General features: G+C 37.4%; 1 protein-coding gene across 1 annotated transcript in view; it reads right to left on the reverse strand.

Annotated features, from left to right (window-relative positions):
* Positions 1-2,022: 2,022 nt before the first annotated feature.
* The window catches only part of SLC25A12 (solute carrier family 25 member 12), a 44,677-nt gene continuing 20,152 nt past the window's right edge, over positions 2,023-26,547 (reverse strand). The window contains exons 5-17 of the mRNA XM_041403337.1: positions 26,040-26,186; positions 24,798-24,936; positions 23,467-23,560; positions 22,816-22,900; positions 19,419-19,503; positions 18,798-18,956; positions 16,056-16,108; positions 15,779-15,859; positions 7,344-7,484; positions 5,866-6,004; positions 3,432-3,590; positions 3,156-3,246; positions 2,023-2,632 (exon numbers count right to left, since the gene is read on the reverse strand). Of these exons, the coding sequence (XP_041259271.1) occupies positions 2,443-2,632; positions 3,156-3,246; positions 3,432-3,590; positions 5,866-6,004; positions 7,344-7,484; positions 15,779-15,859; positions 16,056-16,108; positions 18,798-18,956; positions 19,419-19,503; positions 22,816-22,900; positions 23,467-23,560; positions 24,798-24,936; positions 26,040-26,186 (1,563 nt within the window). The 3' untranslated portion in view covers positions 2,023-2,442. The remainder of the gene's footprint in view (positions 2,633-3,155; positions 3,247-3,431; positions 3,591-5,865; positions 6,005-7,343; positions 7,485-15,778; positions 15,860-16,055; positions 16,109-18,797; positions 18,957-19,418; positions 19,504-22,815; positions 22,901-23,466; positions 23,561-24,797; positions 24,937-26,039; positions 26,187-26,547) is intronic.

Genomic DNA, 26,547 nt, shown 5'->3' on the forward strand with positions numbered 1-26,547 from the left:
TTTTCATGTCCAGGAGTATTGTTGTTTCTTTGTTGTTTAACATTTCTGTTTAGTTTTGGGGTTTTTTTTTTCTCTTTCTCTTAGTGTTGTTATTATGAGCAGCTTGTGGAGACACAGCAGTAATAGCAATTCTTTCTTCAGAAAGTTTTTTTTGGGGGGGTCCAGAAGTGAAATGTGTTTAGGCTTCCATTGGTGTTAGCATTTCAAGAGTTTGTGTCCCTCCCTTTTCAACACAGCTGTGCTGCTCAGCATGCAGACATTTATCCTGTGTGTTCTCCACAACCCTACAACAGCAGCTCTGTTCACATGAGAAGCATGTGAACTGTGAAGGAACAGGCACATCATGAGATGGTTTGTACCTCTGGGCAGAAGAATTCTTAATGAGCAGAAGTTCTCTTGGTTTGATGGTTTTGAAGGGAGGGGGTGCTGGGGTTTTTGGTTGGTTGTTCTCGTGGGATTTTTCAAGATTACTTTTCATTGACTAATATACATTTCCCTCACACTTCTATTTTCAGAAGTCCAGTAGGTAAGGCTTTCTTTTGCATACATGCAGATCATATGGCACTAGTTTTGTGTAGTTTCAATTATTAAATTTAATACTACTCTATCTTTATTCCTGCTTGTGGTCCTCCCTCACAGAATAGCTGAGTACAGATTAGAAATGCAAAAGCCATACCTGTGACGTTAAGACCAAAAGTGATGCTAGATGCTGTAAATGAGGGTTCTGGGGGTCAAACTGTCCAGTTTTGGAGCTGCAAGAAATAGAAATGCTGTTGTGCATTGTCAGGTCTCCTAAGGCCTTGATCAAGGCAGTCAACAAAGCTGTGACTTAGATTAAATGCAGGGGGTCCCCACCGTTTTTTCTCTTATTTAGAAAAATGCAAGACAAAATTCATAGCTACAGTAGAGTTCCCAGAAGCCTGTCTCTATCCAGAAAAAAGAACAAGAAATTCCTTAATTGCAACAAATAAAGAAGGAAGCCTTCTCCTGGGTTTATCTATATTCATATTGCAGAATAGTGATCAAACTTCTAAGGTCAGTGTATTGTAACCTCTGGCTCACTATATATTATTCAGCACCAAAATAATTTTTAGCTTCCTTAGAGGCTAGAGCAGGAGAAAGGCTGCTCTGTGTAGTGTTCAGTTCTTAGTAAGCCATTTCTTCATAAACTGACTTAATCCCTGATGGGCCTGCTGTCACCTAAGTAAAAAAACAGAACCTGAAATCAGTTTATATGCTTTGGATATACTCTATTCCAGGATGTTTAACCATGTAAGAAACATGTAACACTTCAGTAAGCAAGGCTGGAAACCACCCATCTCCTCTCTGGCTGCAAGGACGGTGTGACTAACTTTCCTCCATGACAGCAGAAATCTCAACTCCCTTATTTCCTTTGACATTTTTGCATTTCAGTATTATACCAGGGAAATAGTTCAACCTTTCACTTTTGCTTTTGCTTCCACTTACCTGTACATACAAACAATGAGTTTTGCATATAAAAATAATACAGAAGTAAGTAGATTTTCACCCCCCCACAGAATAGCCTAATTTCAAGGTAAAACAATCTAGAACTAAGGAGAATGCTTTCAGTTTCTTTTGTAACAAGTTTTCTATTCAGGAAAAAGAAGGCACTCTGAGTAGTAAGTCCTGTAAAAATTCTTGAGTGTGCTAGTAACTGGCAAGTCTCTCATTGTGTTTTGAATATGCTACTATAGAAGTAATATCTATTACACATTTAGTATTGCCATGTGTATTGAGAGAATTGCTTGTCACAAAGTAGTGCTGCAAAATAAAATATGGCATGTGCTCATCTAATTACTGTGTTCTCTAACACTTACAAGCCAGCACATTGCATTTCAATTCCTTTGCTGTAACTAGCAGTGAAGGGCATTCCTGCAGAGCTCTGTCCTGTCCTGTCCATTCATTAAATGGGTGCATCTGATCTTCACATTTTCTCTGTGGAGGGAAAAACAATCATACCAGACAACTTCCTAGAAATTCAAAGAAGCAAACTGACACAAGCATTTTTAAACATTTTATTGTCACGATGTTAACAAAACACCTTCAAAACATCTGTACATTCCAAACTATTTTAAACTGCAATACCCATTATATAAATGTACGTGTATAGATGCCCTGATGTCTCTGTACAAAGATGTACAATATGTACAGTAACATTAAATGTAAGCTGTGCAAGGCAAAGTCTAGGCTACAGTTTCATGCCACTGGTTAAAACAAGGCAGAGAACCACAGCTTCAATCAGTTCCTTGTGTGCAAATAAATAAATAAATGCAGGTATGTATGAATATTTGAAAGGAGCAATTAGATTTGCAAGCTCAGTTCAGCTAGAACACATGCAGCTGACTGGAAAATAATACAGCAGTACTCTTGTGAACTCTTTCCACTGCATCACTTTGTTCATTTGAAACCTCTTTTCAGGACTCAGCTGCTACTGTGTGCTTGAGCTGAGGTGGTGGCAGGAGCTCGAAACTTTGGAAGATACAAACCAAATTTATTTTCTATACCAGCAAACGTAGCTGTAGCAAGTCTGTATCCTCCTATATGTGCAGGGTTAACAGGAGGAAGATCTGAAATTCGTGTTTTTGGGGTAGATTCTGATCCAGCGGGTTTGCTGTTTGAACAAAGAAAATAGGTTATTTTGTTAGTTTAGATTTCATAAGAACTTTCTTAAGACTTATTCAGGCTTAAATACTTAAGTCTTTTGTCTGAATATGGAAGACTGTTAAAGCTGACCTTGATTAACTGACTCCTATGGTGAGGTGAATGAGGTCAGACGACTACTTAATTTTAACTCTAACCCAAAACTAAAGTCACATTTTTACTGATACTTTTGTAAATGCTTTCAGCTTCCAGTGTCATGAGGAAAATGGATAAAACTATCTTGCTACAATGGAAATACAAATTAGTGTACTGAAATAAATATTAAATGGCTCTTTATCTCCTCATCTGTTTAGAAGTGGCATGCAAATTTCCCTCTTATATGGACAGGCGATTTTTACATGCTGCAATTTTAAGTACAGGTGCTCAAGTCAACAAGTTTTAATGGGTCATCCTATGCATGAAAAAGTTTATGCTTTTTTTCTTTACATTTGGCAGTTGTTTTGTGCAAGTTAAATAGCAAATGCTTGACTTACTGGCCTCCAAAATCAACATATAACCATCTCTGCAGAAGCTCATAAGTGACCAAAGTAACACCAAACTGGGGCGAAGATCTGAACACACGAGCTGTTAAATATTACAAATCATAGTGTTAAACATATAAAACAATTCCTCAGGAGAGAAGCTAAACATTTTTAACAAGGTATTATGTTTTTCACAATCAGACCTTGGAAATACTTCTCTGATTTGTCCTTAACCAAGCCAGTGCTAATTTGCAGATTTGGGGTCAGCCTTAAAAATTTTTTTCTCACCTCCAGCTCCCTTCCACAAAGCTGAAGGGCCTTCTTCCCTTAGAATCTTTCTGAAGCAGTCAATAACTCCACTGTACGTTGTCTGACCAGCGCGAGCTGCCACTTGCAGTCTTGTCTTGATGACATCAGCAGGGGTTACCAAAGAAGCAGCAGGCACACCTTTTAGAAGAAAACCACATTTAATTTGCACAAAGGATCTTGTAAAAGATGAAACACTTACAAGTGAAAAATACAAGTGCAAACTTTCATATTTTTTACAAGGGCTAGACATTACAAAATAATGCAGCTTCTTACTCTTGATGCTCATATAAACTGTCGTGCCTGAGATAATCATTCTGACTTTCTTCTAAATTTAAAGGCTGAAACTGGTAGTAAAGGAAATAAACTATCAAAATCCATTCTCAGCATCTTCTAGTGGTCTGGCTGTAGCAATAATTTGAAACAAGATAGATAAAATTTGCTATACATATGTAATAGATACAGTAAATTTGCACAACTAATTTTTTATTTGTTTATACTCTACAACGTATTTTGCAAATTACACAGATGATTGATTTGGAAATTGAATCCTATGCCTCCATTTGTTAAAGGTGTTGATGAGAAAAACTACTGCTTAAAGCCCCTATTCCATAGAAATATGTCTAAACTGCAATTTGGACTGTTCTGTAGGAGAATAGATGCTGCTTACTTCAGTAGGCAAGCCATAAAAAGACTGAGGACAATGAAGGTGTTTTACAAGTCTGCTTAGTACCAACAGCGTGATATTAGCCAACAGTGATGGAAGAACAAATCTCCACTTCCAAGGCACCACTCTCGGCTTTCTAGTCAAAGGAAAGGAGAAAGTTTTCAGAAATGTACTCCACAGTATATAACTGTGTTATCTGAGATATTTCTGAATACTTCTAAATACTATAAAAACTTAATACCCCTAAAAAGAGGAACCATCTTCTGACTTGAAATCATGAAATTAATTTTGACTTCTGTTAAACTTCCAACTGGTTAACACTGAATTAAAAATGTTAACAAGTAACTGATTGCATAGGTACTGATAAACTGCGAAGTGTCACTGGGCAATCCAGGAGGTTTTAAACAAAAACAGAAGCACTGCAGTTAAGGCTGCAAGCATACACAGAGAGCAATCATATGCAGATTCTCCTGACAGGCAGATCCCTTCAGACTGTATTCTTGCCTGCTGCGCACGTGTAACTGGGATTGAGTGAGCAATCCAGAATGTGAAATTTGCAATTCAGAGAGGCAGATTCCTATACATGCTATAAAACTAGGCCTATGAAATTTACATACAGTTTTAATAGGATTCATCCCTTAGTATGAGCAACAGAGAAACACAGAGAATGAAACAAAGAGAAACTGAAGTTTGCAGTCTAAAAAGTCTTATAGGAGATACAAATGAATAATATATACGAGTATTGTATTGTATGTATGTATATATATATAATAAGCTAAATAATTTTCCATTTCTGGCAGCTCTGCAATACTAAAGAATGAACGGGGCTACAGATCTCTTAGATGTTTCCTAGGTGGTTTCCCCTCCCTCTGGCACGAGGAACACGCCAACAGGCATAGAGAAGGTGCAGCCAAGCCTATGTCAAGTCCAGTATGGGAAACTGCTATTCACACACAGGCGCTCACAACTGATGTATGTATCTATATAGTGATTCCTTACAACTGTAACAAGTAGCAAAGGGTTTTGCTCAGCCCAGTGGTGTTTCTGAACTGCAGATTCTGACACTGAATCATTCACAGTTGCAAGGCTGCGTGAAGATACCTGGTTTTCATCTGCTCTGCTTGTCCTTGGCAGTGCAGAATCTGACCATCTCTATCTGCATGTTTAAATACCCACCACTATAGTTCTTACATCTACTATTTTTATACCCTGTGCCTTTAGTAAAAACTTTTCATCACAGCTGCATATTGTCTTTATACTAAACTTGTCTGAGATACTGTAAAATATTTTAAATTTCAGAGTATGGTACTTCAGCTTCTTTACAAACTAGTGCCCTATTTTCAGCAATTACATTAGAACAAAGTTTCTTTTCAGTCATTCCACAATCCAAACCTGAGTAAGTCATTTTCTTCTCAGCTCTTACGATCTCTCATTTTATGTTCATCAAAGATTCAAATCAGCCTTCAACTCTGAGAGCTCAGTAACAAGTAAAACCCCATTGAGACAGACAGATCAAATTTGACTACAAGTTGCTGAGCTGCATTACGCTGTTTATCCACATTATGCAAATGTAATTAGCTCTCATCAAAATTACATCGCCTCCCACTAAGGATAACAGTGATCAAATTTAGATTAAATCAGATACAATGGTACAGTACCCTTCCTTTATATGGGGCTACTGAATGAATATTAAATATTACTCACTAAAAGAAAAGAAAATTACTTTTAGGAAACATTCTGCAACATTACCTGCAATGGCTCCAGCTGCAAGGAGATTAAGCCCTCCCACATGGCCACTTTCATCAGCAAGCATCAGTTTACTATGAGCATAAACCGGAAAGTAGATTGCAGAAAAGGGAATGTCTCTGAGGAAACAAGCTTTGGCACCCTGACACAGAGAAAAGACACATAAAACAAATAAATTCTATCAATAAGGCTAAAATTGATATCCAGCAAGCAGCCCGAGCCCTGAAAGTACAAACTCATTTGATCTACCACATAAACAACACAGAAAATAAAATGTCTCAGGAAACAGATGACACAGGAAACTTGAAAATAAGAATAAAGCGTATCTAAACTAAGTGTCTGGAATGAGGAAGATTCCAGGTTCATATATAATTTTGGTAAGTTATATGTGACATCAATCATCGGTACTTATGATAAATACTTTTTACACACTATGTGTCCAAAGGCAATGAAAGAAGTGACACAGATCAGTCCTTATGTCTTTCTGAAACTAGGGAAACAGCAGGACCAGTCCCTGCCAGCCTTTATTCCAACAAACACAAAAGCACTATTAAAATACCAGTGAGCACTGTAAGACCTCACACTGATCATCATCTGTTTGACCAAACAAGCTGCACTGGAAGATTAGCAAAGAGAGAAAAAATACTGCAGATTGGGTGCAGTTTAATAAGGAAATACAATGGTCACAAATCTCATCTACTAAATTCAAAATAAAATCTTCAGCTCTAAAAGTAAATGTGCACATTTTTATAGTATTATTACAGGTTTATGGGCAAATCACATAAAGCAATGTTTTGTAAGTGCACAGCTAATATAACTGCTGAATTTACGTATTACCCCTTGCACTGGCAGAAGATACAGGAAGAAACACTCTTCCTTGTTTAAGGAAACTAATAGCTTCTGCTCCATTACACCTGATCTGTAATGATGGCAGTAAAGTATACCTGCAGGGAAGGAATCTGTTGACTGGCATTTTGCTGAAGTACTATACAGAACAGGCTTTTTTCAGTGGAATTTATTGACAAATCCCACCACTTAACTTCTTAAAAATCTGAATCCTACTAAACTTCACTACTGTTTCACTGCCATCAAATTATTAAGACAAAGAGAATATCCTGCTGCAGAGGTAACAACAGAGATACAGAGATTCAAAATAAATATAAGAAAAATGCACAGGGAAAGCTAAAGAAACTTTTCACAAAACCCCACCAAATGAAATGAGCAGTGCCAGAAGCCAGCAGGTCTGCAATACAGGACTCCCTGCAGCTTGGCATAAAAGCCCAAAGGATAGAATGGGGGAGTATTTTTTTGTATCCCACTGCCATTAATATAGAAGTGAGTTTTCTTCAGTTTTCCACCGTGGGGCTGCCCTGCAGGAAGAGATTGGTTTTAAATTCAAAAGATGTCTTTGTTTTTAACAGTTTTTGTTTCAACAACATAGAAGTTTAGCATAAAACGATGAAGGCACTCAAAGTACATACCTTATAAAGACCAAGAAAGCCTAAATCTTTTATAACAGAGAGGGCACTGACTCTGGGTCCTGTAGTAATTTCTCCTGCTACCTGCAACCGAATCTTTACGATCTCCAGAGGATTAGTGAAGATGACCTGGGAACCTCCTGCCTGCAAACCCAAGGAAAAAGAAAGTAAATTGTGTTACTAGAGCATGTGGTGACATATTGACTTTTGCAAGGTGATCAGTGCCTTCACTTCTCACTGCATTGGCTGATATTCTCATGTAAAAATATATGAGAGAGATTTAATAAAGCACCTGTCTGGAAGTCAAAAGACCTGGATCAGAAATCATGAGTTTGGTAAAAATAGATTTTTACATATATATATTTTATAGCCCCCTGAGGTGAATTAATTCAGTTTGTCTCTGCTTTTCTCCTCGACATCACTTTCTAGAAGTCATTGCTGTGTCTAGAAGTCTATCAGATATTACAGGAAATACTAAACTAATCATTACATTTGTGCTAGTAGAGCATCAAATACATTTAAAGAAGACCTTATGTTTATTCAATAATAATCCATCACCAATGTGTAGACACGCTATTTGCATTTAGAAGTGATGCTGTTTAAAAGGTAAATTTGCATTTAACGGTGTAATTTTAAATTATTAGAAAAGGTGTTTGGAGGTTTGTTTAGCAGCCTGTAATAGTCCTAAGTGGAAACAAAATATAAATTTTAAATAGGAAGACTAGTATTTCAAAATATGATACTAGATAGAAACATGAGTCATATCTTTGAGCTAGGCATGACAGATTTTACTTGCAAGAAATACTCTGTTGGCAGTGTTGAAGAACTGTCTTGCAAACTTCCTAGCAGGAGTGTTGTGAAGCTGCTTCTGACTGCACTTTAGCCAAAGACTTTCAAAGAACTGTGTCCCAGGTTTGAGAGAGATACAATCTGGCAGTTCTGTTTCAGAGTTTTTAAACCTGTTTAGAATTACATGTTTACATTTTTCCCTGGTTTGCTGTAGGTACTACCATTCACTTCTGAAGAAATTTGTGGTTCATACAATCCAGCTACGTTTTACTAAGCTTGTTATGCTCCCCTCTTCTAAGCCACCTTTTTAATTAAAAAATTAAACCCAGTTCCTTAAAAACTGTGGCATATAACGCTTGAATGCAGCCAACTCTAAAAAGCATTTTTGCACAATATAAAAGCTCCTCTTAATTCTGACTGATTCCTCCAACCCACCAAATTTTAGTGAAGTAAACAGATGCAGAACATCTGCAGTTAAAACTTTCTACCACTTCTAAATTGCCCAAGCAATAAACTCCTTGTGATGCTGGGGGGTTGGGAGGGCACTCTGCATACAGGGGTGTGGTGAAGTAAAGTCAACAGTCTGCTACAGCATCTCCTGAAGAACCTGCATCGTGTTCTCTGCTAACTGACTGACAAACGACGGACACTAAGCATTTCTGCATATAGCACAATCTTCCTCTCTGCAGCAGCAGGCAGAATAAATCTGAGATTAGCCCTGATGCACAGTTTAGAAGCTGGCAATCTCAATTATTCTAGCCTAGAGACAAAAGAGCATTGCAACCCCCATCAGCTCTTACTGAGAATGACCCAGCACTCCAGCAGTATCTGTGGGCTGGGGGCAGGCAGCATCAACACCTTCAGCACCCATACTTCACTGAGCCTCTGCTGAGGACTGACAGCCTTTCACTGCAAGCCCTGTTTATTACTTCACTCAACATTGACAATGAAAATCATCACTGCAACAGCTTTGCTGAAGCACCTTGACCGAAACAGTGGGAGATCAACTGCTGCTTTTGATTAATTATTTCCATTGTAGTAATTACTGTCTTTAACACTTCCCACTTAAATAATGAGTCTATACAGTTAATCTTGATTTTATTCCCTCACTTCTTCACCTCTCTGAAAGCAAATCAAAGCCTATGTTTTTGTGGTCATTTGTTGCAATCATCAGGAAGATCACAAGAACTCCCAGACAAGCCAAAGTGATTCCCATCTTCTATGTTCCTTGGACTTACTGCCTTGTGTTTACTCAGTTATCTGACACCATTCATATGTCCAAAGGCATTCTTTAGACTCTTTACTTCTCATCTCACCTTTTCCAGTTCATACACACCTATGCATGCAAGATGAAATGGTTGTCTTGTTAAGCAAGTTCCAACCCAAATAAAATTTATAAAATTTGCATCTGGCAAATTCTGTTAACCTTTTTTTTGTTTGTATTGCATTAAGCATAAAACCAATTTCAAATGTTTACCATTTCCCTGTATCTTTTAAAAAATAATTTTGGTAGATAAAATGTTAAGCAGTATGTTCTGGCTACATAATACAATGGATCACACAAAAAAAGTAACTTTATACTCCAACACTAAGCTAGAAATTCATTCCTTCTAGACAAATACCAGCTACATGCCTATTAAATATGTATTATTTGTTTACATGTATATGTGCAATTCCATTTTTTATTTTTAATGTTAAAAATTAGCACACCCTGCTGAGCAGCCAAAATAACTCTTCCTATTTGCCCAACACAAAAACATAAATAGGTCAATTTGTAAACATTTCGATTTTCTAACTTGAATTCACTCTTCCTGAAATTAACATTTTCCTCTCCTAGGTGCACAGCTGCCTACCTTTCTGTTAAAATCAGCCATAGCCCTCTTCTGATACAGAAAGCAAAAGAACACAACACATTTTAATATTTTACTAGCAACACTAAGTAGAAATACAATGTTACAAATTCTGTGTAGTAAAAATGGAATCATGTACTCCATCGGTATTAGAAGATGATTGGTGGTCAGGTTATTCAGCAAAATAAAATACAAGGAAAACCCTACACTTAAAATATCAGTAGAAAACCCATTGAAAAGCTCTTTAATTACATCAACACTTTGAGTATTTACAGTGCTGACAGACTTCCCGACAGGCAGCTTTCTCAAAAAGAGCTGTAGATACCCAGTTACACAGTCCCTATTAGAGTATGTCCTTCTATCCAAGCCTTGACTTAGGCTGTTTTACTTGGAGCTTGGCAAACTTTTCTGCCCAGCAGTGATTTGATTCTCAGGAAGATGAGCACAGCATTCAGTGGAGTTGCACATATGAGTTAGGTCCCCCAGCGGACCACAAGCACAGACAGGACAAGCTTTGACTTTAACACAGAACGTGTAACACAAGAAAACTCCCATTTTCACGGTGTGTTTTTTAAAGAATGAACACAAGGGTGGTTGTTTAGTTTGTCTGTGTTTTATATTTAAGTAAAAGGTGGCTATCTATGTGACAAAGAACGTGTGAGGCAGAGGAGAGTGCTGCCTTGGGGAGGAGAAGAGCACTCTGCAGAAAAGGATGCAGAGGAGAATGACACAAAGGATCTCCAAATAAAAACGAACTGGAAGCATGTATAGGTTTGCAGTACAAATCTCCACGCTCCTGTGCAAATCATTAGCAATCAGCATCATTCTTTTTCAAAGTCTCTTACTTCAGCTGTCAGCTCTGTATGTTAAATACATGTGCAAGCTTATATGCACACAGAGGTATACATTGCACTCCCTGAATTGCTTTTGGAGATGGTGCAGTAAATCTAGATTGCTCTCTCATAAATCCTCGCTTCACACATAAATTGCAACAGACACTTTAAAAAAGGTTGACAAATTTGTTTCTGAATGGAGGTTATTCATACACATCAAAAATACCAGTAATAAAAGCTTCTACTTAACCTTAATGTCATGTAAAATAACTCTACAAGGAGCAAATAAAGGAACTAAATCTGACAGCAAAGGTTATGAGAGAAAAGATGTAGTTTGAGATCCCACAGCAAACGCCCCATGACATGCCAAAGGCTGAAGGAAATACACAAATGACCCTGCAACATGAGACCTCTTGCCCTTTCCAATTCCACCCGAGAGGCAAATGCTCCAAAGGGGAGAGGCCTACTTCAAGCCCTTCCTTCCTTCCTTTCAGAAACCACCACATCCTGGACCACAACTATGTTCCACAGAAGCAGCTAAAATAAGATGTTACTTAAAACAGTCTTGTTTAAAAACATCAAAAGAACTTGCATTTCTTTCTCTAGGCAAAGCTGACATGGTTCATGAACCTAGAGTGAGCTTACTGTCTCTTTTATTAAACAATCATTTTCTCCCTGATTTTAAATGTCCACAGTAGAAATCAAGATAAAGTAGTAAAGTTTAATTCTGCTTCTAACTTTATTTTGTTAAAGTATAATAAAAGAAGTAACATATCTTCAGGGTTTTGAAGGAAAAGCATTCTGTAATTCTGTATTTTTTTTCTTGTTATACAAAACCATTAAGATTTCAATTATTTTCTCCAAACTAAATATCTGACACATTCCTATTTGCCTCGTACACCTATATGCATTTTTGTGTGTATGTATATATAGATATGCATAAATATGTATGAAAATTATTTCTTACAAGCATACCAAAAATATTTAGACTGAATCTTAGATTTAATGTTTATCAAAACTTCAAAATCAGTGGTAAATTTGAATCTCTCTGTGTATGTATGTGCAAACACAAGCACACATACACACATCCCAACCTCTAATTATCAACAGATGCATTGCCTACATCTCCAAAGGTTCTCAAGATCATTTCTGCCTGGCACCCCACAACATCTTTCCTCCTACTGCATAAAGCAAGAACATCTTTCTGGTGAAACTCAATTTATCCACTCAAAATGTTAAGCACCACACACAGGACGGGAAGAATCTATTTATTCCTGTGTAACTCACAGGGATTACAGCCTAAAATCACAGTACTACTGTAACAGTAACCACGGATCATTTACACAGCATTAGGTGTCTACTTCAGCACTGCTTCCCAAGTGAGGAAGAGCAGCTCCCTAGAGCACCTTGCCCTGAGGATGTACTCACATGTGCCATGTGTATGAGCACCTCTGGGAAGCACTGTCCATATCAGACATGCACTCTCTGCTTCCCAGGCCTCTGTTGGGATAGAGGAAAGCATTGCCAAAGCCTCACTCTGTCCCCCTGCAACTCACAGCTAATGGGAGCTGAAAACTTCAGGAATGCAGGTTAATCACTGATTTACAATGGAATGTAATTCAATTAATTACAGTAACAGTAGGGAAAGAAACTGTTTGCTGTGAACAGGTTTAAATATGGATAGTGCTGTTAATGATTAACAAACCAGCATACTTCAGGCAGGTAGGAAGATGGGGTATCAGTTTCATCCATCAGGGACAAGAGCCCTTTCATTGACAGGTATGACCTGACTGCTGTAACTGAGCTGCCCGACGTAGCTGCTCTGCAGTTTTCAAATACAGCTCCAGCTTGAGAGCAGCTGGGAATATTTGGGCTCTGACAGAGCAGACCCTGCACTTCCCAGTGACATTTACATTGCCCAGCAGCCAGCAGGAAGGTTTAGAGGAGCAGAGGGCACGGGCTGCCTGTGGGAGGTCCCTGCCCTGCAGTAAGGAAGGAAAGACAACAGATAGGCAGCTGACCACACCAACAGGCCCTGCCTGGGTAACTGCTGTGAGAATGACAGTGCTTCTTCTTACTGGGAATGCCACTTTACTCCTTAAGCTGACAGAAGATGAGAATGATTGGAGCCTGAGAAGTAAGATTTTGGCCAAAGTGACTCAGTCTCTCAGTGTCAGCATTTCTGGAGGAGGGACATGTCTGTGAGTGGCCCCTTCGCTGGACAGTACAGCACTGCCTCCAGATACTCCAGAGCTGAGGATTCTGACCAGCCTACACAGGGTCTCCTGAACCACCACTGCCTTAATGTCAAAGGTTTCACCTGTCCTTATGTGTGGGCCTTGGAAGACTGTAACACCATACATAAGCTTTTTTACAGCACTGCCATCCAGAGAGGAGAATTTGACATGTCTGCTGGAACCTTTCCCAAGCTGCCTCCACTTCCTCACAAGAACTCTTTTGATTGCTGTTTGAGGACTGTGGCATGCACAATGTGCTTTTGTGTATCTTGCAAGAGGGAAGGCTTTCAAAAGTATGAAAGGTCTCTGCTGTAAGTTCTGTAAAATGGCTGAAAATATGCCTTGCTCATTTTGCTCATCCACCAGCAGTTCCATACCAGACATGATCCAAAACTGCATTATTCCTGTTAATGAGGAGGTAGTTCAACACTAAACACAGGTAAGTGAGGGTCAGAGACAGTAGCAAGTCCATCTCTGAGAAGTACATGTGGGCATAATGCTATTTCTTCTGATGTTATGACAAGGTAAAAAAGTATGGTTTTATTTTAGCCTATATTTTTAGCAAAATACTTAACTGTTTCAAGTAACAAACAGTAACAAAAAGCCACAAAAACACAAGTTACCCAAATCTAAATGCTGAAAATAATTTTGGCATATATAAAATCCAAACATTCCCACATTAACCCATCATTCTGTACTAACAGAGAGAGAAGGAAGAGAATAAAGGAAAAATGAAAGGCAGCATCACCCAAACACAAAGCCTTCTGTGCCCCTACAAGGAAGTGGACTAAGCTTCCTTGTGGCCTTTCCTTTGATGGAATTGTTGGCTGCATCCCATAATATTTTGTAGAAAAACAGAAAACAGTAACAACAGAAGTGTGATGACCAACATTATTTCCAAGCAAGTCAACACAGAAAAGAGCTGTCAAAATGAGAATGAAAAGGTCTGAGGACGAAAAAAAGAGAGACTAATGTCTAATTGCCCTGCTTTAGCCAACCAGTACTTTCAGATTCTTAACCTTATAGGCTTGCTAACAAAGATTCTGCTATTTAGGAAGAAGTGGAATTGCTAAAATTGAACTAAGCAGCAGCAGAGACAAAAAAAATTCTTCAGCTCGTAAGATATCAGATGATCCAGTGGAAGCTATAAAGAAACACCCCTCAGGTTGCTAAACTGTGACTAACATTTCTATAATTTTGTTTGAAATTCTCCCAGATTGAGTGATATTAATATTATCTTGAACAAGGGGATGAAAATACCAACTCAGACAGTCATCTACAAGGTGTTGTTTGGAGAGACTACAGCTCTGCTCATCTTCAAAAAAAACCACCCAAATCTCTGAAAGCTTATCTGAAACTCAATTTCTCCCCAATTTTTGCATGTTCACTACAGTAAGACAGTGAAGTTATTTTGAAAGACAAGTACCTAGCAAGTGAAAAAGGCTCTAATCTAGATTGAATTTAGTATTATATACTTCATTACAAAATAATGTAAAATAGTAAAATTCATTATCAGATGTTTGACTTTAATTACGAATGCAAGCACAACACAAACACAAATGAATTCTATTCTCTGCCACTACAGATGACCTGTATTTGCTTTCTGTGTTACTGAGCTTCCCAGAAAAAGGTTACTCTTCCGCTAGCTACGCATTAGAGCTGCTTTCTCACATTTCTCAGAAAATAAACTTTGTACACTGACAGGTGAAGACTCAAACATGTACCAGGCTGCCAAATTCAATCAGGCAGAACTATAAGCAGTCTCCCTTCAGGGCTGTTTCTTTGAATTAAAAGTTTGCAGAGGTCAACAACCTTTCTGCCCCAGGTTTTGTTGTAAGCCAAGGAGGATTTATACCAGCCTGTCAGCCTACTCAACTGGAAGTCATTAGTGTTCTCTGCTACAAAAGAAACCCAACTCAAGCCTTAAACATATTATAGGGTTAACAACTGTCAGGGAATCCCACAAATGAAATTAGCCAACGTGCAAAACCAAAAGAAATCCAGCATCAATATCAATTCAAACCACTTACAGATTGCTAAAACATCCACTGAATTACAGCCCTCAATTTCAACAAAACGTGGTTTGTTTTTTAACTGTATTTGGATGAGGGATGTAATTAGCATCTGGAGTAACATAGCTGCATTTTATACAAAGTCATTTAAATAGACAATTCACTTATACATGTTACATGAAATGTAAGGATGCATTGTTCATTTTTCCCATCTTTTCACAACAGTAAAAATTTCACATACAGCAAGTTGAAGACTGCATTTCTTTTCCTTCTTAAAATCTTCAGCAAGAATTAGATTTCCTTAAACCATTCTAGACATCTCCATCCCTCCCCTGAAGGAAACTTAATCACGCCTACAATCCATTCTCAAGGACTACCTGTATCTTCCCAAACTAATGATGATTGGCAGCAGTAGAACATAAGGAAAGGGAGAATAGAGCACCCTCTTCTTCGGCCCTTGTGAATGAAACCACTGCTGAAACTGAAAGTTATAAACTGGGCCAAAACAAGTTGCTCAAGCACATAGTTCCAAGATAACTTAATGCAGAAGCATGCTAAGCTTTCCAAACAGAAGAAGTACTTGTTTTAGTTCTGTGACGGGGAGAAAAAAGAGCACTCCTGCTCAAATCAACAAAGCACACCCATTAACTGTCATTCCAACTATTCTGGGCATAACTGAGAATCAATTTCTCCTAGGAACACAGGACAGATACTTACACAGCCTCCAGCAAGGATTTCTGCAGGCAATGGAATGGAACCATCTTTCTTGGTAAATTTGTCTCTGACAAAGTCATTAACCTAATAAAGATACAATATATTACACACTATTTTATTTTTCTTCCTTATTAATATATATCAAGTAAATTTGTAGCCATATATGTTAGAATGCTTCTAAGTGGTCATCTCTCACACATTTTAGGAAATAAATCCTGTGCATGTTAACAAACAAAAGGATGCCAGGGAGGAAAGAAAGAAAAAAAAAAAAGATACGTACAGTGAGATTAATAGCCTTTTCTGGAGCAACACCTATCAGCTGTGGTAACAAGCCTATAGAAACAAAGACATCATAAGGCAACATTATCTTCCTAATAGAGAAAATAGTATTTTATCAGTGCTGTACAGAAATGCCTTTCTGCACAGGGAATATCCTTTAAGATGGGCAGCATTTAAGTATGGGATGCTGCTAGAGCACTGCATATTGATACCAGTATAATTTTATATTACAATTTCTGTTGAAAATTATAATGAAATGTGTGACCAGATCTGCCTTCCTCGACTAAGTCAAGCCTGATGCTGCTGCTGTACAGATGGAAAAAAGGTTTAAGGATCAAACATAAACCTTGGATATGTCTACTACATAAGAGTTTGACTTTTTTAGCCCCTTAGCATCATTTTCCCATAAAGCTTGCATTCAGTTTTTAAAATGGGATAGTAATTGTGAGATAGACACATGACTATGATAAATTATACTCACTTCTACTTGACTCACTAACCTGAGTTTTCTGAAGACTCAAGGCAACTAAGGGTAAGAAGGATTTTTCTCTTGTTCAGTTCAATGTGCTAGCATGAACTTCTTTAAACCCTATAACTAATGAGCGTTTTTAATCCTACTAAGAGGAGGGATTAGTGGACAGAAACTGATTTTGGCAAGACCCATGGTCCTGGAAAATAGCTACTATGAAAATGAACTGTCATTTGATAAACACACGTGCACTTTTCTGAGAACTAATAGGTTTAAGAAAAAAATCAGTAGATGGCAGTCTTAACTTCCAAACATAACACATTATAGCAGCATCTCTTATTTTTAAGCCCATTTTCTCCATGGTCGTTTTGGCACAGGTATAGAGCATAAAACTTAAAAGAAAGTTGTTTTTATTGGATATGGTCACTTCCTAATGTTATTCCATGGTTATGGAGTATCATTTTGTCAAAAGTGTTTGCTAGTTAACCAACAAAAAAACCCCACAGCAACAAAACTGCATCAATGCCACTTTCCATTATTTGTTAAGTACAGAGAAATCATAGCTAAAAACGGTAAATGTTCAAAATTCCCAGAAGTACTCATTCTGCAGAATTTTTTTACTATTTCCCGAAAAGGAAGCTCAGAACAAAGGTGCTTTAATAGAAAGATAATATATGCAGTGTAGTGTGTTCTTCCAACACAGTACTTTCTGTGCGATTTACAGACTTACTATGCTGAGGAAAGGTAGCTATTAAACACAAAGAAAGGTTGACAGTAACAAAAAGAAATGGTGCCCTCCCAGCCTGAATATCCAATCTATGATGAAAAGACAATCCAGTTCTGCAATGCCTATACTTAAAAAAAACAAAACCACCAGACAAAACACCGCAAGACAATCCCCCCACTTCCTTTTTTGCTGCAGCTGCACTCACTGAGCATACACATTTGGTGTGCCAGAGAACATGGGGACACGGCAGGGGCTAGTAAGGGACCTGAGAAGAGACTTTATTAATTCTGAAGTTCCATGCCAAGACTCAAAAGTGTCCTTATTTTCTTGGCCAAAAATTGTAAGTTTTTCTTTAGAATTATAACATTTCCAGTTTGTGTTCAGTTCTATTTTTAATTGCAGGAAACAACGACATTGTACCATTATATTACGGTATAGATGTATTGTTACATTGCAATGCAATTAGGATAACCCAGCTCAGGAATATAAGAACCCAGTAACAGACACACAGTAAACTCCATAAGTGTTTCTGCTGTTTAGTTTAACATACTTCCAACAGACCATCAAAATTTCCAAGTCCAAATCTTAGCAACATACTGACCATTAACTGTAACAGTGTCAAAACAACATTAACTTCTTATCCTAAGCAATCTTAAAAACAATTATTAAACAGGCTATTAAAAACTTTAGCAAACTGATATCCTTTCAAAGAAGAATATTTTTTCCAATTATAAAACACTGATTTTAACTCATCAGTGGAATTGCTTGAGGTAAGGTCAGAAACAAAAATAAAATAAGTTATTTTAAATGCTGCTGTGCAAAAATAGCAGGGTGGGGGGGCAAGAGAAAGAAAACAGTACTGTAGAACAGCAGGTCACCTTACAAAGTGATTAAAACTCAGCCTAATTGATAAAAAGCTGAATTCTTAACCTGTATCTTAGAGGTTTATTCTTTTTCAAAATTACAATTTTCTGAGTTTCACTGATGATCTTTTAAAGTAAAACTGAGCAACATAATTCAACAGAAGAATGCAACTTCTATTCACAAGAAAAAATTATAAAACAAGTCCGACTACCTGCAAAAGTATAAGGCACAAGATCTTGCATCCAGTTTACAGATACATTTCCAAGTTATTGCCTTTTGTCTCTTAACAAAGAAGATTTGCCGCAAAACCAATCTTTATTCCTCAGATGCTAATTTGCTCCTGCCAGCAAAAGTTGCAATCCTCAATTTGCAAGATTCCAATTATATCCTCAACACTTACACCCCAAAAATTAGGTCTTTAAGTTACTTAAGCAGCAAGGAGCAAATCACTAACAACAACAAGAAAAAGCCCAGTTTTTCCCAGCGATTGTTTATGATGAAGGGTATGCAATGGAAAAAAAATACTGAGCTCAGAAATGAAAGCAAAATTAGACATGATATCAAGTATTCTGATTTTCCCTTAGGAAACCAGCTGATGAGGTATTAAAATAAAAAAAAAAGGGCGATAGAAAATTACTGACTTGATATATATATATATTTTTTTTTTTTTTAAATTCACTTACCTCTGTAAAGACCAAAAAAGCCTTCAAAACGCAAAACCTTTTTAAAGCAGTCAAAGCTGTTTTTATACATCAACTCTCCTACGACTGAACCTGTGGTGCGCTGATTCTGCATACGAGTTTTCACCAGGTCTATGGGATACACTGCAGTAGCACCAACAGCTGTAAGAAAGCACCTGGAGTATTATTTCTGCAACATGACTGTTGGTGTAGTATGTAATTATTGTGATGATTTTCTACAGCATTTATTTAAACACCAAGAATACATAAGCTGGTAAGACCTCTGGTATGTTGGAGGTAAGAAAGAACGATAATGAAAGTCTAGGAAAAGTCTCAAGGAGAATGGATTACACTGTTACATAAAACAGGTGTGCAGAATGAAGAACGCCTATCTGAATTACCACTAAGGAAACTTGTTACTGGTGTAGTTTCAAAGGGCTATGGAGGGGTTCTAGAATCCAAGTGATAAGGAAAGAAAGGGAATAGCACAACCAAAATTATTCCAACATCTGATTTTACACATGTATAACCATGACATCCACCTCAGAGATGACATCACGTAGGCTGGCAGAACAGTGTTAAAGTACCCCAAGCTTGGAAACAGAAAGCAGAAATATTACTCACCTCCAGCAACCGAGCCTAAAGTGAACCTGTAAGCTGACTCAGCTATCTGGAGCCAAATAGGTCTGCCTAATTCTCCAAAAGATTGCTGTGTGAGGGGAAAAGAAATGAAAAAAAGCTTGAAAATCTGCACAGGAAAACAGGCATCTGTGAATTGCTTTTACAATGGTACAGAAAGAATCTGATAAAAATTAGTGGCTTTATGTTCAGGAGGAAGAAGAAAAAGCAATTAGTAGATAATGTCTTATTGTGCCTAATGGATGAAGCACATTGTCCAAATACTTGTTCTAGAAAATATTCCTTTCATATTCCTAGTTGTGCCAAACCAGTACACCAGTATAATCAGAACAATGATGCTCAAGAAAAAGAAGACAGAAACTCTAAACAACTTTGATATTTTCTATTCTGTTGCTTTTGAATTTGTAAGGCATAGAACTCCCTCTTGACTGAAATAAAATTCAGTATTTCAAAAGGAATTCACAGAATATCTCACAGACAAGCTCTATCAGCAGAGGACATATTTTAAGATTACATATCCATTAATGTGTAGCACAAGCATGAGATTTCATGTCTTCAAAACAGAAGACCAGACTTTTCCATACAGTTGCTAATTTACAGAGCAATGCTGACCTCAACCCTTCCAATTACATACACTATCATAAATGTGTTAAGTATTCTAAATAATACAGTCTGCACAGAAAATATCTGCAGAGACTCACAATTATGTTATTAAATGGCTATTAGAAACAAGGTAACTGATTAACAAGACATGTTCACAAACTTGCACTATAAAATATGTAAGATGGGCCCAAGTTTCATCCAAACATAAATAAGACAATTAGAGAAGAACTGGTATTATGCAGTATAACTTGTTTGGGCTATCTAAGGGGCCAAGATATTAACTGTTAAATTCCATAGTAAAGCAGATACTAAAGTCCACTTTCCAAACACAAATCTGGTTTTCCTAAAAGTAGCCTGTACTGTTAGCAGATGTGCTTCTGCCAGGACAGCTGGAATGTCCAGACCCCGGACAGATGCATATTAGGAATTCTCACAGAGATTACCACACACACACTTCTCAGCTCCCTCCCCAGGGCTACCCAGCCAAGGAGCTCAGCTCACTGAAGCACCACAGAAGGACAGTGCCTGCCTCAGCACAAGCTGCTCTGGGCTGGTGTGACACTGGATGTGCAAAAACCTGTCCACACTGCACAAGTGTTACACGGGATACACACAACACAGGACAGGAGCCCAGGAGCTCAAGATGAGATCATTACCTGTACAAAAACATGGATTATATTTGATACCCTTTTTCCACAGAATAAAAAGGTACAGCTAAAACCACTTCCCTTCACAAGACACTTTCCTCCCCCACAATACAGCTTAACACAGAAGAATAGAGAAATTCTAGGTAGCACCAAAATTACACACTGAACATTCAGACCAGCATAAAAAAAGCATCAATCAAATGTACTGCCTTTACAAGCAACAGAAGCAATAAATCCAAAGAATATCCTCATTATTGTAAAACCACTATGCTTCCCTATTAAAAAAAAAAAAAACAACAAAAAACCACACACAAAACCCTCAAAGGATAAATAATTATCACAATAAAACCAAAATAACCACAAAAATAAATTATAAAATTCAGATATATTTCTTTTGATTCACGTAAATAAAAGACACATGCAATAATATACCCCAAAAAGCCTTAGAAGCAGAACTAGTTCTTCGTTCCACTGAAATTTTCTCCTAGCTTAGCACACCTGCTGCCTTTCAGCTGGTTTAAGATTATTCTTTTTTCTCGAAGCTTCACACGGTTCTCATCAAAATCCAATCATTGCATTTAGACATTAATCTTAGTGAATGCATCACTGAATGTTAAAAATCAAATTCTTTCTGAAGGAAATGTCACTTTTATATTATTAAATAAGTGTTCACAAAGTTTTCAGTTTACTTGTGTGTTCAGATGGATATGTAAATGAATGTAATTAATGCTATAGCTTTCAAATCATGAATATTTATAAAGAGAAAATTACTGTAGCTGTCATCCCCATAGGATATTCAGCTGCTAAGCTTTAAAAAATCTTACACAATGAAAAAAATTGACAATAAAGTAAACATGGTTGAAAGCAGGCTAATTTTCATTTCTACTAAATCTGTACAGAGTGATTTTATGTAAAAATTTAGATTTTTCTTTACAAAGGGATTTTTAAATCATATAAAACTGATTACAGAATTGGTTTCATTTCCCAGGGACAGCTGGACCACACTGAGATGATATCTGCTCTTCATGAACTGATATCTTTCATTTTGTCAACAGACTTTATTCACTGTTCACTTAGGATAAGATCTAATAAAAGACTATTCCTAACAAACTAAAAAAAAAAAATTATTTTGCTTTCTGGTGTCTGGTTTTAACACACAATGTAGAATAAGATGAAAATATAATGTACTACTTCAAGAGTATGAAAAGAGTGTATTCTGTTCCAGTGATGAGGGAGCTCACTTTTACCAGCGAGCTCATTTTGAAAGAGTGCCAAGCTACAAAGGTAGTTCTGGAGAGTGAAGTCAGTCAGTATTTTGTCGACTCAGAGAGGTGAGTACGAAGAACACATTTATAAACTTTACGTTTAATATTCATATTTTTTACTACCTGTATTGAGTTTGTGTGGCAAAGCTGGGGGTGGGGGATACAAGGGTGGCTTTGTGAGAAGCTGCCAGAAGCCTCCCTCATGTCTGACAGAGCCAACACACACCGCTGGCCAAGGCCAAGTCCATCAGTGGCAGTGGCAGCACCTCTAGGATAAGCTTTTTAAGAAGGGGGAACAAACCCTGTGCAATGGCAGCTGGTAAGAGGAGTGAGAACATATGAGAGAAACAAAGGTCAGGGAAGGAGCAGGAGGAGCTGCTCCTGGCGCTGGAGCAGAGATTGCCCTGCAGACCCTGTAGGACCCCACACAGGAACAGGTGGATGCATCCCAAGGAGGCTGCAACTGCATGGAGGACCCACGTGAATGTAGTCCTGAAAGACTGCACCACGTGGAAGAGACACACCCTGCAGGAGTTTGTAAAGAACTGGACTCCACAGGAAGGACTCACACTGGAGCAGTTCATGGAGGACTGTGCCCTGTGAAAAGGCTTTTCAGGAGTGAACAAATGGACTCAGGGTAAGGAATCCAAGCATCCATACGCGCTCATATCTAAACAGGCTATGCCGACATCTCATACCTTGTCTAGAGACATACAGTATCTAACAGCCTGCCCCATTTCTATCCTTACAGCAATATACACAGCATGTTCCACTTGCCAGGAATCTGTTTAAAGTGCATTATTCTTATTTTTCATTTGCAAGTACATGTTAACATTCACTTAATTTCCATTTTTTTCTTCTACCCACCTGCCTCTGGAGCTCTGCCAGGTTATAAGGCAATGCACCTTCAGCCAGTGGTGCTATTCTCTCAATATCTGCCAAAGTTAAGCGCCTTTACACAAGGCAGAGAAAAGCAAACAATGGTTAGATAAAGCACCAATCATATTAAGTACAGTATTCCTGGCCACACCCCACAAACTACATCTGAGTTTAAAAAAAGACACTTGTCATATCTTAATGCAGACCTAAAAAGTCTGCTCCACTGCATTAAAGAATGCTTGGAGAGGAAGGGAACATGGATTACTTAGAAGGAAGTTCTTCACTACTAGTAATAAGGAATATAATACACAAATGAAAGCATTTATAGCTATTTCTACATAAGATTCTGCACGCATTAAAGATCCACGTCAAACATCAACCAGTGCATTTGTAGCCTTTTGGGAGTACTGTGTTTTGCTACTTCATATGTATATCTATAATACAACTAATAATTGTGCTTGACACACACAATTCACTTACAAAACCCATGGAGACAACAAAATCAGTTTACATTGAACAAATGACTGTAACAAAAGAGAACAAGACACAAAACGTTTTAAAATTAGGACAAAAACAAGAGGTCACACAAAACCCACAAAAATTATGATTGCAAAATGATAAAATTCATGATTATGTTACCCAGTAACACTGTATAAGTCTGTAAGTTGGTAGAGAATATCTATTTCCAGTGGTGTAATTTGTCCAAAGTGGATTGCAGAGTGTGTAAATTCCTCTGGATTTAAAAGGGAAAGAGAAATACAACATTTATGTTATTTGTCAAATTTCCTCTCTGAATCCTTTCAAATAACTTTAACATCATAAAAACAAAGTCTATCACCAAGAAACAAAATCTATAATGCAAAGGGAAAAGGTATCTTTAGGAGAACATCTATCCTGAAACAGGCCTTCCAACACAGAGTCTGACTCCACAACTCTGATTTATGGTAAATATTCACCAAAGACAAATAATTAGCAAGCCTAATAAAATTAAATTAGCTTGCTCAAATTAGCAAGCTTAATAAAATGACACCCACAATTTGTGATTCTTGCTTCTGAACTTCTGCAAAACGGGACATAACAGAAAAATGGTCCATTATTCACAGCTTTAAGGGCAACTGACTCATCTATTGCCATCATGTCCAGTCTTCTTCCTCTCACAGCTGACTGACTCCAAGCTTAGATATTCATCTGGCCAAATTACACAACATGTTTATGACATAATTGGAAAGTTGCAGTTAACAAGTCTAAGCAGTGAAAACACAGCAGCCTTTCCTCTCAGTACAAATCCAAGCAAGATGTATTTATGCATCTGTACCAAAACACATTGCTAGGCAATTTGTTAGGATAATCTGGAGGATGAGCAGGCCTTTTATTCTTTCCTTTAGGGAAAAATATGCAGAGCATATGAATATAAGCTAAACAAAGAAGAAGAAAAATAATAAAAAGAACTTGGCATGCTTTTTACCACACAATGGTTTGGCTGGTCCCATCCAGAGAGGCAGTAAAACTGGTGATAAAATCTGTCATGAAATGGCTACAAAAGCACTCTGCTTCAGTCTGTGACAAGACTGAAATACGGCAACCTTTCACATGCACAGGGATTTGTATGCACTAACTGGCATAACCTATATATAAAACCACTCAGATTTTCAAACTTAACCCATTCCACCACATTCCATAGGAATTTCCTACCTCTAAGCACCAATGCATCTCTTTCAAGGATCTGTAAAAACCTCAGTATTATACTGACCTGCAGTAACTCATTCAAACAATAACTCCTGCCAGAATCTTCTCTTCAATGAGCTAACTGAAAATACTTACTAACCTGTGAGGATGAAAATCACCCACAGCTAAAAAACACTTTCCCAGTGGCCATAAACTGACTTCTGACTCACCTTAACCCCTGTGCATCACCAATTACACAATGGACAGAATTAAAAAAGTAATAAACTGTAGGAAATGTATCTTACCTTTTGTGACTTCAACATCTCTTCTTGTACCTGCTATATTACTGTATATCTTCCTAACAAGATCCATGTTATTCAAAAGGGCATTAAATGCATTGAAAAAGGAGAAGCTGACCTGATGTGATACAGTTCCACCAGCTACCTTTAAAAATTAAATGAAAACAGTTATTAAGTGCCTTAGACACTTTTACAACATCTTATTACAATTACAGAAACACTCATTTGAGCAAATTATGAGAGAATTATAGATGTCTTTCTATTCCTGTAATTTTAAGATATTTTTAAATAGAAACATGAGGGGAGAATTATTAAACAGGATACTATTTTTGTGGTAAAGATTAAACACTAGGAAACAATTAGGAAATAATCATACAAGTAGGTTATTGTTGAAGTTATCTGACAGACACATCAAAAGTGCCACCAAGTAATCTTCTGAAAGAGAAATGCATGCAAATGCAAATGACTTTAGATAAAGGCACTAACTGATTTCTTGCATCACATACATCAATGACCATTTACTTCTAAGTCTAAAGTTAGTTCTCTAAATTTTACAGAAGACAGTATGCCTTATGAGTAAGGCAAGGCAAGATTTATAGGTAAGATAGCAAGATAAATGTTATTACTTTATCTTCTATAAATTTCATTCTTATGTAATTTTCATACTATGTACTTTCAAATTATAACTTGTATGTTATTACTTTACCTACAGATCTTGCCAAACTATCAGGACTGTAACCATTCTACCTCTAGAATCTACATACTGATTTTCCAAACTCTGATCTGAAAAAGAAAAGAATGCAAGAGTATATAAAAGGACAAAATTGTAAGTAGTCTCCAGCTCCTGAGATGTCATATATTCAAATATAAAAACTGGATGCTTTTGTCCTAAATAACTTCTATTGGATTTGATGATTTTAAGGGTCTTTTCCTACATGGTTCCACAATTCTATGATTATTTCTGTACCAAGTACTTGCCCTGCTCTGGTGGAAAGTATAGTAGACTAACTCAAACTGCTTCCAATGGCACTTTAAACATGCAAACCAGACTGCCAACCTTTTCACTACTGCAGCCAAGGAATGCTGCCATGTTTCACCCTGCCCACTCTATTATGAAGCTGATAATCTCTAGCACTGAGGCAGTGAGTGACAAACAGGTAGAAGACAAAGTGGGAGAGAAGCCATGCCATCTTCAAACATTCCAGCTATTAAACACTGAATTCAAGGCACTTTTTGTTTAACACTTACTGAAACTAAATTTTCTTCCACAAATGGAGTAAGCATATGGGAGCGAATGGTAACCATGATCTCATTGAAGTCCAGCCCAGTTATCAGACCACTTTTATTTTTGTCCTTCAACGCAAAGGCTTGTCTTGCATGTTCTGACTGCAGCTCCTAGAATGAATATTCAGAGATAGCAGATTAGAAGCAGATTCTGTAACCCACTGTTCACAAAACTTTCACTAATTTCACATTCTTATGCTCCAACAGGTCTGTGCATACAGACATAGCATAACTACAGTTTAAACTTCAAGGCTAGCTCAACTAAAATAAGAAGTCTGCATACTGATTTTATCCACAGATTCAGTCCTTTGTCAAAGAAAAGCCTCAATTCAACTGTAAGGAAATATGCACTTCCACTAAATGATGTAAGAAATGAACTTCACATACCCATGTCCTGCCTGCTATCTATTCCTTAATTAAATACTCAAGTGCTAGAAAAACTTCTGATACTGATCTTGAAGGCACAAAGTGA

The sequence above is a fragment of the Onychostruthus taczanowskii genome, unplaced genomic scaffold (assembly GCF_017590055.1).
Source record: "Onychostruthus taczanowskii isolate IOZ18803 unplaced genomic scaffold, ASM1759005v1 scaffold20, whole genome shotgun sequence".
Classification (NCBI taxonomy): Eukaryota; Metazoa; Chordata; class Aves; order Passeriformes; family Passeridae; genus Onychostruthus; species Onychostruthus taczanowskii.